The sequence below is a fragment of the Cnephaeus nilssonii genome (genome assembly GCF_951640355.1).
Source record: "Cnephaeus nilssonii genome assembly, chromosome: 15".
Classification (NCBI taxonomy): Eukaryota; Metazoa; Chordata; class Mammalia; order Chiroptera; family Vespertilionidae; genus Cnephaeus; species Cnephaeus nilssonii.
In genome coordinates, this window is record NC_137086.1 from 11,280,311 (window position 1) to 11,295,574 (window position 15,264).

General features: G+C 39.2%; 1 protein-coding gene across 1 annotated transcript in view; it reads left to right on the forward strand.

Moving 5' to 3' along the window:
* The window catches only part of SELENOI (selenoprotein I), a 45,681-nt gene that overhangs the window by 22,387 nt on the left and 8,030 nt on the right, over positions 1 to 15,264 (forward strand). The window contains exons 5-9 of the mRNA XM_079792012.1: positions 3,080 to 3,342; positions 4,790 to 4,898; positions 8,773 to 8,821; positions 11,047 to 11,227; positions 12,534 to 12,716. Coding sequence (XP_079648138.1) covers positions 3,080 to 3,342; positions 4,790 to 4,898; positions 8,773 to 8,821; positions 11,047 to 11,227; positions 12,534 to 12,716 — 785 coding nt within the window. The remainder of the gene's footprint in view (positions 1 to 3,079; positions 3,343 to 4,789; positions 4,899 to 8,772; positions 8,822 to 11,046; positions 11,228 to 12,533; positions 12,717 to 15,264) is intronic.

The following is a 15,264-nucleotide window of genomic DNA, read 5'->3' on the forward strand; positions in this document are numbered from 1 at the left end:
CAGGTCCACAGCTCTGGCAAAAATCCTGACCTAACGTGGTTTGTTGCAAAATGTATCTTGAACTAACCTGAGGCAATTGACAATCTTTATTCTACTACTGGGACTATTCTTACATTTTGCTGCAGAAATATTAATGTGTTTGATCACAGCGTGCTGCTCTAGGTCCTACTGGGTTTGTGGATAATAATATAGCATATTCCCTGAATTACCTTTTTTAAAAAAAAACCACTCTGCAGCATATTGAGACCTCAAACTTGTGGAGCTAGAATGGGTTCAGTGAGAAGATGCACAAAACCTAATTAATATGTAATTCATGAATTCAGTATTTATTATAACCGTAGGAGTTGCACTGAAAATAGGAAAATAAGCCAGCAAATAATGAGAAAAGTCTTAGGAAATATTTTAGCTACTTAAGGGCATTAAGACCTTATATAAACTTGTGTGCAAGCATATGAGCCTAACCAGTGGTTAAGGACAACAGGGGGGTGGGGGCATGTGTGGGGAGGGGTGTGGGATGGGAATGGGGGGGATGAGGACAAATATGTGATACCTTAATCAATAAATAAATTTTAAAAAAAAGACCCTATATAAGAGAGACCTGCAGTCTTTGGGCAGGAGTTTGGCATTCATCCCTAATATACTCCTTCAATATTTTTGAAAGCCCTCTTTGTCACAAACTGAGCTAGGCACTGGAGTAATACTGTGGTGAGCAAGAAACACGATACAGCAATTATAAGGAATTTCTAATTCCCTAAATATGAATCTTTACAATTAGCCTAATTCTAATGCACTTAGATATCAAAACTGTTTCTGAGAATTTTTTATAATTCAGAATTTTCTTTTTTAACTAGATTTTACCATTCCCTCCCCCCCCTCTCTTTCTGTATCCTCCTTCCCTTCCTTCCTTTTCCCCTTCCTTCTATGCCCCCTTCATTTCCTCCCCCCAAGGTTCCTCTGTCTCTGCCCTTAAATGAAGGTCCTCTATTATACTTTATCCTTAACTTTCTCTTTCTTCTAATATTCTTGGTAATCCTGATTCTTAACACTATCGAGATGACTCTTTTGTTTATAGCTGGCTGTTATTTATCTTGAGTTACTAGTAAGTACCCTTAGGTTGAATTGCTTGACATTACCTCATGGATATCCTGCTAACACTTCAATTTCAGCCTCTGAAATTGTACTCAGCATCTTTTCTATCATTCTTGTTCCTTCTACTGACTTCCTTGTTTCAATGAACACTACCACTGTAGGGTTACTCAGACTGGAAACTTTGGAGATGGTCTTCTTGTCCTTTGGCCTCACCTCTCATTTTTTGCTACCGTGTCATTTTTATTTAATATCTCACCAGTCCCCAGGTTTTCATTCATACCGCATTCCATCTCAGTGTTAGCTTATTAATTGTTCCTCTTCCAGCTTGTCATTCACTCTGATGTCAGGGGAATCTTCCGGAAACACTTCATTGACTTCTCCCTTGTCACTGCCCTGCTCAGATACTTTTAGTAGCTCTTCATACTCCCTAAAACTTTTAAATTGGCCCAAACCTCCCTTTTAGCCTCTGTGTACTGCCCTCTTCACAGACGACTTTCTAGTCAAACTAATCTACTTGGCTTTCTCTGAACAGGCATGTGCTTTTCCATCTCGGTGTTTTTGCTGATAGCACTCCCTCCTCTTGAAATGGCATACTCCTTTATCTCTTGTCTACTGAAATCCAACTCATTCTTTATGTCCCCACTCAGATTTCATCTTGTCTTCAAAGCCATTCTAGAGGTCTTAGCCTGAAGAAAACCTGTCTCTTTTCTGTACGTTCTATGGTGTGATACACTATGTCTTTAATGACCAGCTTTTTCTCCTTTCTCAATTGTAAACATAAACTTAGTTTACTCTAAGATTCTTGTAATCTTTACAAAATTGGGAATAGTGCAATGCATAGGTTCTATACATTCTTACATGTGCCGTGCCAGCACAGCCAAGGGTGAACCTGAGGAGGGGTGGTGAAGGATTAAAGAAGACAGACAAAGAGAATATAGCTGGGGCTCGGTGGATCTCCGGTGCCTGGATGAGGACATAGAAAAGGATCCAGCTGGCAAGCTGAGGCTTTATTTTATAGTCGGAGAAAAACAAGGTAGTGGTCAACATAGTTACAGTGTTCTTGTGAGTTTCACTTGCTGCATCTCCCATAGCCCATTAGCTACCTAGGAAGGATCTAGGGAGCGGCCATAAGGTCAAGTTTAATTTTGCTAAGAGGGCTCTGCCCTCTAAGCTGGGACTTGTTTGTGGCTCTGCCACAGGTCAATCCGAGGCTTAACCCTATAGCCACTCCCTACACTTACATTTACTGAAACTTAGTATGTGCAAAACTTTTTTCTGAAAGCACTTAAAATTGTGGAGGTGGTAGAGCTGTAAAGAAGTGACTGTGATATCAAACAAGATGAAATAGGTGCTGTAACTGAAGTACAGAATGTTTTTGGATCCCAGAGCAAGGAGTGGTTAGATGAGTTATAATGAGTAACTGCTGAATGTTCTCTGGAGGCTTGAGAATTTGTGGCTAGTGGAGCAATTCAGTTGTTAGGCAGATTAGGAGAACTTCAGAGTCCAACTAGAATGCTTCCTCCTCAGAACTAAAACTGACACCGTTCAATGTGATGTAACATTTTAATTTTAATATTTCTTTATTAAAATCTTTATTGTTGAAAGTATTTCATATGTCCTCCTCCTTCCCCATTGACCGCTCTCAGCCCACCCCCGCCCCCACCCCAGGCCTTCACCACCCTATTGTCTGGGTCCATAGATTATGCATATATGCATACAAGTTCATTGGTTGATCTCTTCCCACCCACCCATCCTCCCCTGCCTTTCCTATGAGGTTTGATTAAACTTAGAGAAATTACCAATTTTATTTCTGAAATCTTTGAGTTATAGGAATTAAAGGTTAGATTTTTATAGTACTGGCTGGTAGCTGTATGTTAATTAATTAACATTCCTGTGATATGCTGATTTGTTTTATGCAGTTTATTACAGAAGACTTTCTCCATACTAGTAAGATTTGACCTGTTCCTGTGGTCATGTGTTTTTGTTGCAGATGGTGTGGATGGAAAGCAAGCCCGCAGAACCAACTCCAGCACCCCGTTAGGGGAGCTTTTTGACCATGGCCTAGATAGCTGGTCATGTGTTTACTTTGTTGTCACTGTGTATTCCATCTTCGGACGAGGACCTTCTGGTGTCAGTGTTTTTGTTCTTTACCTGCTGCTGTGGGTTGTTTTGTTTTCTTTCATCCTGTCCCACTGGGAAAAGTATAACACAGGGGTTCTTTTCCTGCCGTGGGGATACGACATTAGCCAGGTGGTAAGTATGGGCTTTAACTTAAATTTTCAATATTACATCAGTTTGGGGCGGGGGGAGTTTTTATCATTCCTTTTTATTGCCCTTGTGCTTTTTTAAAAATTAGAACTGATGTGTGCTTTGAAAAAAATCATTTTATATTATTTTTACTTATTTATGGAAAAGGTTTCAAACATATACAAAGGTCTAAAGGATAGGATAGTGAACCCTTATTTATGTACCTGTTACATAGCTTCAGCAGTTATCAACACATGGCCAGTCTATTTTCATGTATACCCTATTACCCCTCCCCCCCTTGCTCAATTATTTTAAAGGAAATTCCTGAAATTATATGATAAATATTTTACTGTTAATCTCTTAATGGTAAGAGCTATTTATTTATTTATTTATTTATTTATTTATTTATTTTTAGCCTTACCTGAGAATATATTTTGTGTGTGTGTGTTTTTAATTAATTTAAGAGAAAGGGAAGGGAGAGAGAGAAACATCCCTGTCAGAGAGAAACATCGATCTGTTGCCTCCTGTGCACCCTGACTGGGGATCAAACCAGCAACCAAGGTATGTGCCCAGGCTTGGAATCAAGCCTGCCACCTTTTCATGTAAGGGATGATGCTCTAACCATCTGAGCCACCTGACCATGGCAGTAAGAGCTCTTTTTAAAAAACATAAACACACTTGGTTCGGTGTCATCCCGTGCACTGAAAGGTTGCTGGTTGATTCCTGGTCAGGGCACATGCCTGGGTTGCGGGCTCAGTCCCAGGTGGGGAGTATGCAGGAGGCAGCCGATTGATGTTTCGCTCTCACATTGATGTTCCTCTCCCTCTCCTTGCCTCTCTATAAAAATAAAAAAATGTATAAAAACGAAACAAACTAAACATAAATACAATGCCATTATTACATAAAAAAATGAATAGTTTCTTAATGTGAATAAACTTCCATTTTAACTGTTGATTTTGTAAAAAAAAAAAAAAAGATATGTACATAATTATTGGCTTTTTCTCGTCACCAACTTACCAGTGAGTAGCAAGATTTGTTTTTTCTTACTTCATAGGCTTGCTATTAACTCTCCCTGCCTTTGAATCATGCTTTTTGTGTTGCCATTTTGCCCATTTGCACTTAAGGCTCCAGGAAAGAGTCAGAAATTGGAATGTTTTTGAAGAAGAAAGTGGGCAAATTGGATCATCTTGTGGCCTCACCAACTTATAAGGTGCCTTAAAGTGTTCCAAATGATGGCCGGTTGCTTGCATTGTTTAGAAGTTATTTGATGGCACTGTTGGCTGAAAAAAATATTTTTAAAGGCAAGAAGACTTGCCACAATACCAAATTTAAGCATAGTTCTTGCTTTTGCTAAAACTGTTGACTAGTTTTATGCTGCATAAAGCATTATTGACTCCCTGATCTTTCCAGCTGTTAATGCCTCTGTATGCTTTTGTCTGCATTTTCCTTCCAGACTATTTCTTTTGTCTACATAGTGACTGCGATTGTGGGAGTTGAGGCCTGGTATGAACCTTTCCTGTTTAATTTCTTATATAGAGACCTATTCACTACAATGATTATTGGTAAGAAGCCCCACGTTGAAGCCTGTTTTAACATCACTTTGTTATCAAAGCTAGTGTTTGATTATAACAAACAGCAACACCCTTCCCCCTCTTCGACTGTCCTATAACCCTATAGGATTTCAACCTAATCATAAAGGAAAATAAGGTTTCTTTTGTGTATCTTTCTGTTGTTGCTCAGCATCAAGCTATTCTTAATGAGAAGAAAATACCAAAATAGATCACACAAACTTATAAATGACTTAAAGTAATCTAGGTTGTATTGGAGGATCCACATGTGGGTGACATTTGGTACAGATTTTCTACTTATCTCAAAGTTGATGATTAGTTTGTAGGAAATAGAATAGAGATTGCTTTATAATACCTCCACTCCAAAAAGTGAGCCTCTGTTTATCTCAGGTATCCTCCTCATCTACTGAATTCGAGGTAAAGGTTTTGATCATGGAAATGTTTCCCTTTTGATTTTAGCTGGAGGATATCTACAGGGTAATTGAGTAGGGGAGAGTGTTTCTAGGGAAAGAGGCAAAAAGGAAGAGGAATCTGGATTATTTGGGGCATCAGGAGTAGCATTAAAGACCTTTGTAAAAGTAAAAAAGCTTACTTATTGGCTATTGCTGTTTCCTTATCTAAAAAAATAACTCTGTCTCTGTATTAGTGAACCTTGGTAATGGAATCAGAATTAGGTAAGGTTTAGAAACAGCTGAGAAGATGGTGCCCTAGGCACTGACTTTCAGAAAAAGAGTGGTTTGGGCCCTTTTCATGGCTCTGAACCATAGATATTTTAGGAATCCTGCTGTAATCTACCAAATGTTCACTTTTTGGTACCTATGTAAACTGTGATTACCATACCTTGAAAAGGCTAGCTATTTTTCATCTCCCATCATGTAGTGGATCTTTTGATTTAAGCAGCTTATCACATGGCAGTTTGTTGCATTTTACATTTAAATGTTAAATGTAAAGATTAGGTGGAATTCTCTGATAAAATGAGATATACTTTTGAATGTTCAGTGAGTGCTTTATGGGACACATCATTTTGTTTGTAATTTACACGTTTAACTGAATTCTTCCCTCTGAAATAAAACAAAAGCCCACATGTTTCTGTACAAATCAGGGAAGTAGCTTTTCCAGTCTAGATTTGAGTAGACACAAATAGATAGAAGGGCCTTAGTGCTTCAGCTACTTAGTTTCTGCCAATAAAATTAGTAGTGCTGGTGTTGGGGTGACAGGTGCACTAGAGCCTCTGGTTAGGCAAAGAATGGTCAAGGTTGGTAGGCGGTGGAGTGGCTCCTGTTTGCTATTATGGAAGGTTACCTTCTTTGGGTACAACATACAGGCCACCAAGAAAGCAAGAATTCCGCCCTAGTCTTCCCCTTTCATAAAAAGATTTTCAGAAATCTTTTTATGAAAAAATTTAAACATCTATATTTTTTCTATTCTTTCTACTTATTTATTTTTATTGATTTTAGAGAGAGGAAGGGAGAGGGAGAGAGAGATAGAAACATCAACGATGAGAAAGAATCATTGATCAGCTGCCTCTTGCATGCCCCCTACTGGGGATCGAGCTCACAACCTGGGCATGTGCCCTTGACCAGAATCGAACCCAGGACCCTTGGTCCTCAGGCTGATGCTCTATCCACTGAGCCAAACTGGCGAGGGCTATTCTTTCTACTTTTATATAATAGATCCCTATGTGCCATCACCTGGCTTTAACAGTTTTCAATTTAAGTGCCAGTCTTTTTTATTTTTTATTTTATTATTATTTTTTAAATATATATTTTATTAATTTTTTACAAAGAGGAAGGAAGAGGGATAGTTAGAAACAGTGATCAGCTGTCTCCTGCACCCCTCTCCCCCCTCCCCCCACCGGGGACGTGCCCGCAACAAAGGCACATGCCCCTGACTGGAATTGAACCTGGGACCCCTCAGTCCGCAGGCCGAGGCTCTATCCACTAAGCCAAACTGGTTAGGGCTTAAGTGCCAGTCTTGTTTCAAATGCATAACTACCCCATAACCCTTGGGTTATTTATGACATAGTAGAGGCCCAGTGCGTGGATTCATGCACATTGAAAGGAAATTAATTAGGTGGCCGGTGAGCTGGGACTGGGCGAGATGGGCTGGACACGCCTTGGAACCAACCTCCCGCAGCCCCTCCCTGGCCGGCCACACCTGGGGTGGCGCTGGGGCTTGAAGGGCGCCTGCAGAGTGAGCGGGGTCCCTCCAGCAGGTGGGGTCCCTTGGCCTGGCCTGTGGGGATTGGGCCGAAATCGGCTGTCCGACATCCCCCAAGGGGTCCCGGAGTGCGGAGTGTGAGAGGTCACTCTGCAAAGTAGCTGTTGCTTGGCAGCTCCTGTGTTGAGCGTCTGCCCCCCTGGTGGTCAGTGCACATCATAGCTTCCGGTGGTCGGCCAGTCAGCCGGTTGCTTAGGCTTTTACATATATAGATAGTCTTTTATAATTATCATCTATTTACCATTTCTGCTGCACTTCATTCCTTCCTATATATCTGACTTAAAATATGGTGTTCTTTCTCAGAAGTCTGAAGAACTTCCTTTAGAATTTCTTGTAGAGCAGGTCTGATAGCATTGTATTCTCTCAGTTTTTGTTTATGTGAAAATGTTTTTTTTGTCTTGGTTTTTCCCCCCACCACTTTGAATATATCATTCTAATGTCCTGTGGTATCCACTGTTTCTGAGCGAGCTCTTACATCATTGTCACTCCGTATGTAATGTGTCATTTTTCTCTTGTTGATTTTAAGATTCTTTATCTTTGGCTTTTAAAAGTTTGACTGTGATATGCATAGGTGTGGTTTTCTTTGTGCTTGTTCTTGGTCTTGAGCTTGTTAGATATGTAAGTTAATATTTTGACTAAATGTGGGAAGTTTTCAACCACAGTTTATCTCTCCAGATTTTTTTCCTGTCTCTCTTTTCTCCTCTGGACTTCATTTGCATGTATGTTAGAGTGCTTCTCATGATATTGTCCTATAGGTGATTTTTATGAAGCTTTATTAATTTTACTGTAATATTTTTTCTGTATTTTTTTATTATATAACTAGAGGCCTGGTGCATGAATTTGTGCACCAGAGGGGTCCCTTGGTCTGGCCTATGAGATCAGGCCGAAACCGGCTCTCCGACATCCCCCGAGGGGTCCTGGATTGCAAGAGGGCGCAGGCCAGGCTGAGGGACCCCACCGGTGCACGATCGGAGCGGGGAGGGACCGCGGGAAGGTTCCAGGGCATGTCTGGTCCATCTTGCTCAGTCCCGATCGGCCGGACCCCAGCAGCAAGCTAACCTACTGGTCGGAGTGTCTGCCCCCTGGTGGTCAGTGCATGTCATAGTGAGCGGTTGAGTGACCTTAGCATATCATTAGCATATTACGCTTTGATTGGTTGAATGGCCGACCGGACGACCGAGCACTTAGCATATTAGGCTTTTATTATATAGGAATTTCTATTCATCTGTCTTTTACCTCACTGCTTTTTTTCTTCTGCTATCTCCCATGCTTCTTAAGCTATCTGGTGAATTTTTCATGAAACCTATCATTTAAGTTATCATACTTTTCAACTCTAGATTTTCCTTTTTTTTTTTTTTTTTTTTACACTCCATTTCTTCATTGAGATTCTCTATTGCTTTATTGTGTGGATGTACCATAGTTTATTCAACTAGCCTCCTACTGGCTCCTTGAAGTCTGCTCTGAATCAGCAAACTGTCTCGCCACTCTTCCAGTTGGAAATATTGTTTAGAAAAGGATTGTATTTCATTACAGAAGTAAACTGGAATCTAAAAATGATTGAGTCTAAAAATATTACATATTTTGTATGTACTTATCATAAAAGTCACTTGAATAATAATCGTGATGATTTAAATATTCTCCCTTTTAGGTTGTGCATTATGTGTGACTCTTCCAATGAGTTTATTAAACTTTTACAAGTAAGTATTTCCTTTTTTAATTGGATAAGAAATTGTTATTTAGATGAATTTTAAGATCTCTCCTTTTGGAATCTGGATATTTTGAAAAGGTTGTGAAATCTGTATTTTTAATCTAGAAGGAGGTTAGAATAATTTAGGATATTTACGGTGGCTTGTGTAGTCACTTCAACCATAGCACAAAACTACTTGTTCTTGTTCTTTTGTTATAGTTTTAGGCTCACCAAATAGTCTTCTAATTTGGCATTTTTTGTGAGTGAATCCACAGGAAGGTATTCCTATTGAATATTGATGCGTTTAAATATATTTTTACTGATCTCAGAGAGGAAGGGAAAGGGAGAGATAGAAACATCAATGATGAGAGAGAATCATTGATTGGCTGCCTCCTGCATCCCCCCTCCCCCACTGGGGATGAGCCTGCAACCCGGGCATGTGCCTTGACCCGGGAATCAAACCATGACCCTCCTGGTTCAGAGCTTGATGCTCAACCACTGAACAGCCACACTGGCCGGGCTGATATGTTTACATTCTGTTTTATAAATTGATTATCTCTAAGTTTACTTAGCATGATCATAAAAAACACACACACGAAAACTTCTGAACTTTTGTAGGACCAAACTCTAGACCTCTGCTGGCTCTTCTCAGCACTATATAGAATTCCTGCCTGGGGGGATGGCAGGGTTTGGGGAGGGGAGTTGCCCAAGTCGAGTTTCATTTTTCTGCGCTTTCCTTCCTCAGTATTTTTGCTCTTGCTGTTTCTTCTACTTGAAAAACTTTCTTGTACTTCATCTTTCAGCTCTCAGATCTGTCTGCAAAATCCTGTCCATGTCAACCTAAGCTCTATGAATCTTCCCTGTTTATTGCAGAGTCATTCATAGATACCATAACATTTAAAGCTCCGAAGGCCACAGAGATTATTTGAGTTATTTCTTCCTCATCTTCTAAAGATGAGGTCTTGATTAGGCAACATCTTGGCAAAGGGCATGCAGTCAGTGGCAGAACCAGGGCTAGAATTTGGGGCTCTGTTCAGATGAGCAAATGTGCCTAGAGATGCTCGAGTGTATCAGCAGTCTCATTTCAGAATCTTCCAGGTAAATTGTTTCTCACTTTAAGTTCTCTGTCCTTTTATCAGAGTAGCACTGTGAGGTCCTCTTGTAGTATTGCTTTATGTTCATTTTATTTTTCCTTTTAGAATATAATCTCAAAGAATAGTGATATTCAACCCTTTTCATCTCATGGTACAAATAAACTAATTACTAAAATTCTCGGGCACACCAAAAACTATATTTTTTTGCTGATCTGACAAAAAAAAGTATAATTTTGATTCATTCACACTGGACGGCTATTGTTGTGTTGGCTGTTGTCATTTTTTTTTTTTAACTTTTAGAATGAAATTATTGGGGTGACATTGGTTAATAAAAATTATATAGGTTTCAGGTTGTCACTTAAAAAAGATATTTTTTGTTGATTTCAGAGAGGGAGAGAGAGAGAAATATCAATAATGAACCCTCCTACAAAGGTGTGTCTGTGGTTCCCTGTCTTTGGACACATAAGAATTGGAGGCAAAGAAATGTGGAATTGGAGAAGTCTGGAGCCAGCTTGCTCCCTGCAGGCTCAAGATCAACCATCCCACATAGGAAAAAAATAAAAAAGGAAATATCAATGATGAGAGAGAATCATTGATTGGCTGCCTCCTGCACACCCCACACTGGGGATGAAGCTCCCCACCCAGGCATATGCCCTGACAGGGAATTGAATGGTGACCTCCTAGTTCATAGGTTGACACTCAACCACTGAGTCACTCCGGCTGGGCAGGTTGTCATTTTTTAATTTGACAGCCTAAGGGAAGAGAGGTCAGTGCCCCTGACTAAATAGTCAGGTATTTCGTGTCTTAAAAATTCTTGTGACACACCTGTTAAAAATCACTGTCATAGAACAAAGACCAAGTTTTTTTCATCTTCACATTCCAAGTGTAAAAATGGGACTAGGTCAGTTCTAGTCCTGGCCTTGTCACTTGGTAATAAGTTATGTAAATTTAAATTCTCACATCTTCACTTAACCTGTCTGTTAAAATGGGGTTAATAATGTTGATTGTTACCTATGCCATAGGACTGTGGTGAGTATCAAATTAGGGAATAAGTCTGAAAGTACTTTAAAACTATAAAATACAAGTATAAGTTTTATATGTAATAATGTTCTTTGTATTACTTGATTTTTTTTTTTTCCAGAAGCTATAAAAGTAACAGCTTGAAACACAATTCAATCTATGAAGCTCTGGTCCCCTTCTTTTCTCCATGTTTGCTATTCATTTTGTCTACAGCCTGGATCCTCCAGTCACCTTGTGATATTTTAGAGATGCATCCTAGAGTATTCTACTTTATGGTTGGAACAGCCTTTGCCAATATCACAGTAAGATTTTTTTCTTTTAAAAATCATAATATATATAAGGACTTTATGACAGTTGATAATTTGAGAAACCTTATACAGATTAGAATAAGCAGATATTAATTTAAAGATATTTTCATTCAAAATTTGAGAAAATAATAACCTCAAAGACAGAACATGCTGAGGTTATATTATTTTTTTTCCCTTTAAAATCAAAGATTTAGAGACTGCAGTAGTATTTTGGAACCATAGCATATTTGAGCTTTTTGTTTTGGTTGCCTGCTGAAGAATTCATGGAATAATTTATAAACTCCCTCCAGACTGTAAAAATTATTAACAGTGTCATTGAAATGGCTATAGATCTAGTGATTAGTTTAGGGAGAACGTAAAGTGAGAAGTAATTCATCTGGGAGATCTGAAATGAGACTGCAGATAGCTTCTCCCACACATTTTTTTAACCAACTGATTTTTAAATTAAGAACATGGGATTATAAGCTAGGTAACAAATACAACATATTTTTAAAAATTAGGAGTTGAGAAAAGACCCTGATAGTTTTGGGAGCCAGGAACCCTGTTCTGCTCAGGCCAGGTCCTTAATAAGTTTTTTATTTTCTTACTTAGCCACTGAGCTTATGTTTCCATGTATAAAAGTGTTTATGAGTGAATAAAACTGTATTTGATTAAGGTGTTGAAAGTAAAGGAGCCAAAGAGGTTTGAGGTGTTAATAAGGTAATATGAGAAATTTAGTTGTGTGGGGGTGTGGGGGGCTGTTTAAAAAAATTAAAAAATATATATATTTTATTGATTTTTTACAGAGAGGACGGAAGAGGGATAGAGAGTTAGAAACATCCATGAGAGAGAAACATCGACCAGCTGCCTCCTGCACACCCCCCACCGGGGATGTGCCCGCAACCAATGTACATGCCCTTGACCAGAATCGAACCTGGGACCCTTCAGTCCGCAGGCCAAGGCTCTATCCACTGAGCCAAACCGGTTTCGGCTTAAAAATTTTTTTTAAAGTCACAAGGAGTCTTAAAATTGGGAGAAACTTTCAGCCAAACTGTTATCTGATGGAAGAATGCCTTCTATAGCGTCCTTTCTACACTCCTCGGACATGCACCTGGTCTGCGGGTCCACAGGTTTAAGGGTGGGGCAGAGATCCAGTTGTCCCCTGATCTGATCATTGGAACCGCTGAACGTAATGTAATGTGAATGTGTTGGCTCAGGTGCTTGAATCCTTCTTAAATGTTGGTGTGACACATTTTGGAAGTGTTTCGCTAATTAAATTTTTATCCTCCCCCTCTTTTTTTTTTTTTTTACTAACTTCAAGTGTCAGCTGATTGTTTGTCAAATGAGCAATACCAGATGTCCAACTTTGAATTGGTTGCTGGTTCCTCTCTTCTTGGTTGTCGTGGTGGTAAACTTAGGAGTCGCCTCCTATGTTGAGAGTATTCTCCTCTATACAGTGACAGCGGCTTTCACTCTGGCCCACATCCATTATGGAGTACGAGTGGTGAGTAATTGAGAACAAAATTGGTGCCATTTGGTTCTTATAAAAAGAAAGAAGGTGAGGGAAAATTGTAAATGAAAGTTTGCTTATTATAGTAGCTGGAAGAATTTTGGTATATTCTCAAAATGTTATATAATATCCAGGTGTGTCATTTTAAATATTGTTTCTCTAATGAGTATGTTATAAAAACTACAAATAATTTAAGAGCTGGATAATTATAAGGAGTTAGTTCTTGTTTTTAAGTGGGTAGAAATGTAAAACATTTTCTTGTTGCATAGAATTATAAACTCTTTTGTGCTTTTAATTATATAGGACGAGATAATCCCATTTGTTGATTATTTCTCTGCATACTTTAGCTCTAGGTGCATTTTAATTGCTTGTTAATATAATTTGGAGAGAAACTGAAATTGGTTTTGTAGCACTGTCTTCCTCTCTCCTCCCCCTGCATGTGGTAAGGAGGTTAGGACTTCATTATTTGACATTTTACTTTATCTATGCTGTTTCTGAGTTCTCATCAGGAGAAATAATAAATAAGGGGAAATATAGAAGAGAAAGGATTTAAGAAATATGTAAACCATAATATTCTCTTCTAAAAATAAGAGACTAATCTTGTCACTGGGTCGAGGGACCTGGCCCTGAGCGGGTCTGCCTAGGGCCGGCACGTAGTGTGGGTTATTGACTTCACCTGGGAAAAATTTCACAACATGAATCCAGGTGACTGTGAGGGAACCTTTATGAAAGCTGGGGACAGTAAAACAAAGAAGGGCTTATTATTGTAGAAGAAGCAACAGGAGAGCCTAGGCTGGGCTCTAGTAGCTCTCTGGGAAGTCAGAGAAAAGGCGGCTTGGGAACAGGTTCAGGGTTATCCTGGGATGAGCTGCCGCTGCCCATGGCTCCCTAGGTTATAATTCTCCTGGGGTCCCTTCAAGTTCAGGAGATACATGCCTGTGGGGGGAGAAGGGACGAAAGGGAATGGAGGGGAGCTGCTCCCCAGAGGGTCCTTTGTCTTGAGGCTTTTATCTCTTTCTTGCAGGCGGGAATCTCAGGGGAGGGTTTCAGCAGAATATTAATCAGTTTTCTAGGTGTGCTCCTTCAGGTCATGGTCTCCACTGATTGGTCTTTGTCAGGGCTGGGTGTCATTGGTCATTGCAGCTGGTCCTGGATTCTCCCACAGGTTTTGGCTGCTTTTTGAGCCTTTAGCTGAAATACCGATGCTGAGGCCTAGATGTTATCTCTAGGGAGGTACCTTCTGTATCTGCTGTAAATTGCTCTGTCAGTTTGCTCAGCTGTCTTAGTTTCCCTATTCTACTTGTCCTGGCTTGCTGGCCTGTCTCAGTTTCAGGACAAATGAACTAAGATTGATGTAATAAAATGAAAATCAGAACCATGCAGTTTATTTTCTTTTTCATCACACTTTAACATTCTTTTCTAATTATTTTACATATTTTAGTATGTACATAATTTTGATTTTTAAATAGTATAGCATATTCTATCAAGGAAATTGCTAAATAGTAACCCAATTTACTTAATTATGATCCAGTTATTTTAATCATTTAGGTTGTTTCCAAATTTTCACTATTATAAATAATGTTGGAGTGAACAATCTGGAGTAATATTTTTTCTTTCATTTGCTTTATTTTCTGAGGATACTTTTATAGAGAAGCCTATTCACACTTTTATGTCCCTTAAAACTCTTCTACTTGGTATGCTTGTTTTGAAAGGAACCCTGCTGTGAATCAGTTTGAGAAAACAATTATATATTGTTGTTCATAGTTATAAAGTGACAGGCGCCTGTCATGCTTGATAACAACTTTATACTTTGCATATGTTGTTAAACTTAGGCTTTTCCCCCTTATGTTTCTCCCCAACATAGCCCACATTTGTTGGGACAAAATCGATGAAATTGTTAGGGAAAAAAATCATGATAACTATGAATTATAATCTGAAGACATAATTGTCTGTGTTTTTATTTGTGCAAATTTAACATTATGCTATATAGCAGCATTTGTAGGCCTTGTATCCTGATACTTCATCAGGCACATGCATGATGTGGAACACAGTTGCCAAGGTCTTTTTAAAGTATATGTATGTTTATTGATTTCAGAGAGGAAGGGAGAAGGAGAGGGAGATAGAAACATCAATGATGGAGAGAATCATTGATTGGCTGCCTCCTGCATGTCCCCCACTGGGGATCGAGCCTGCAACCCCAGGCATGTGCCCTGACTGGGAATTGAACCATGACCTCCAGGTACAGAGGTCGATGCTCAACCACTGAGCCACGTTGGCCAGGCTGCCAATGTCTTTTGTAATTGTTTTAATTTATTATAACCCTTCAGAAGCATATCTTCAGAAAATCATACATACACCAAACCAAAACACATTTTTCTTTAAATTTCCTTTGTTAAAAATCTGGAAAATAGATATAGGCTAACTGAAAGAAATTACAGGAGTGTCTTTTTTTGTCTGTCTTCGTGTTCTACCACTTCTACAACTTCTGACCAGGAGGTAAAACTTGCTAAGTCATACAAAACATTCACTTGAACCATTGAAA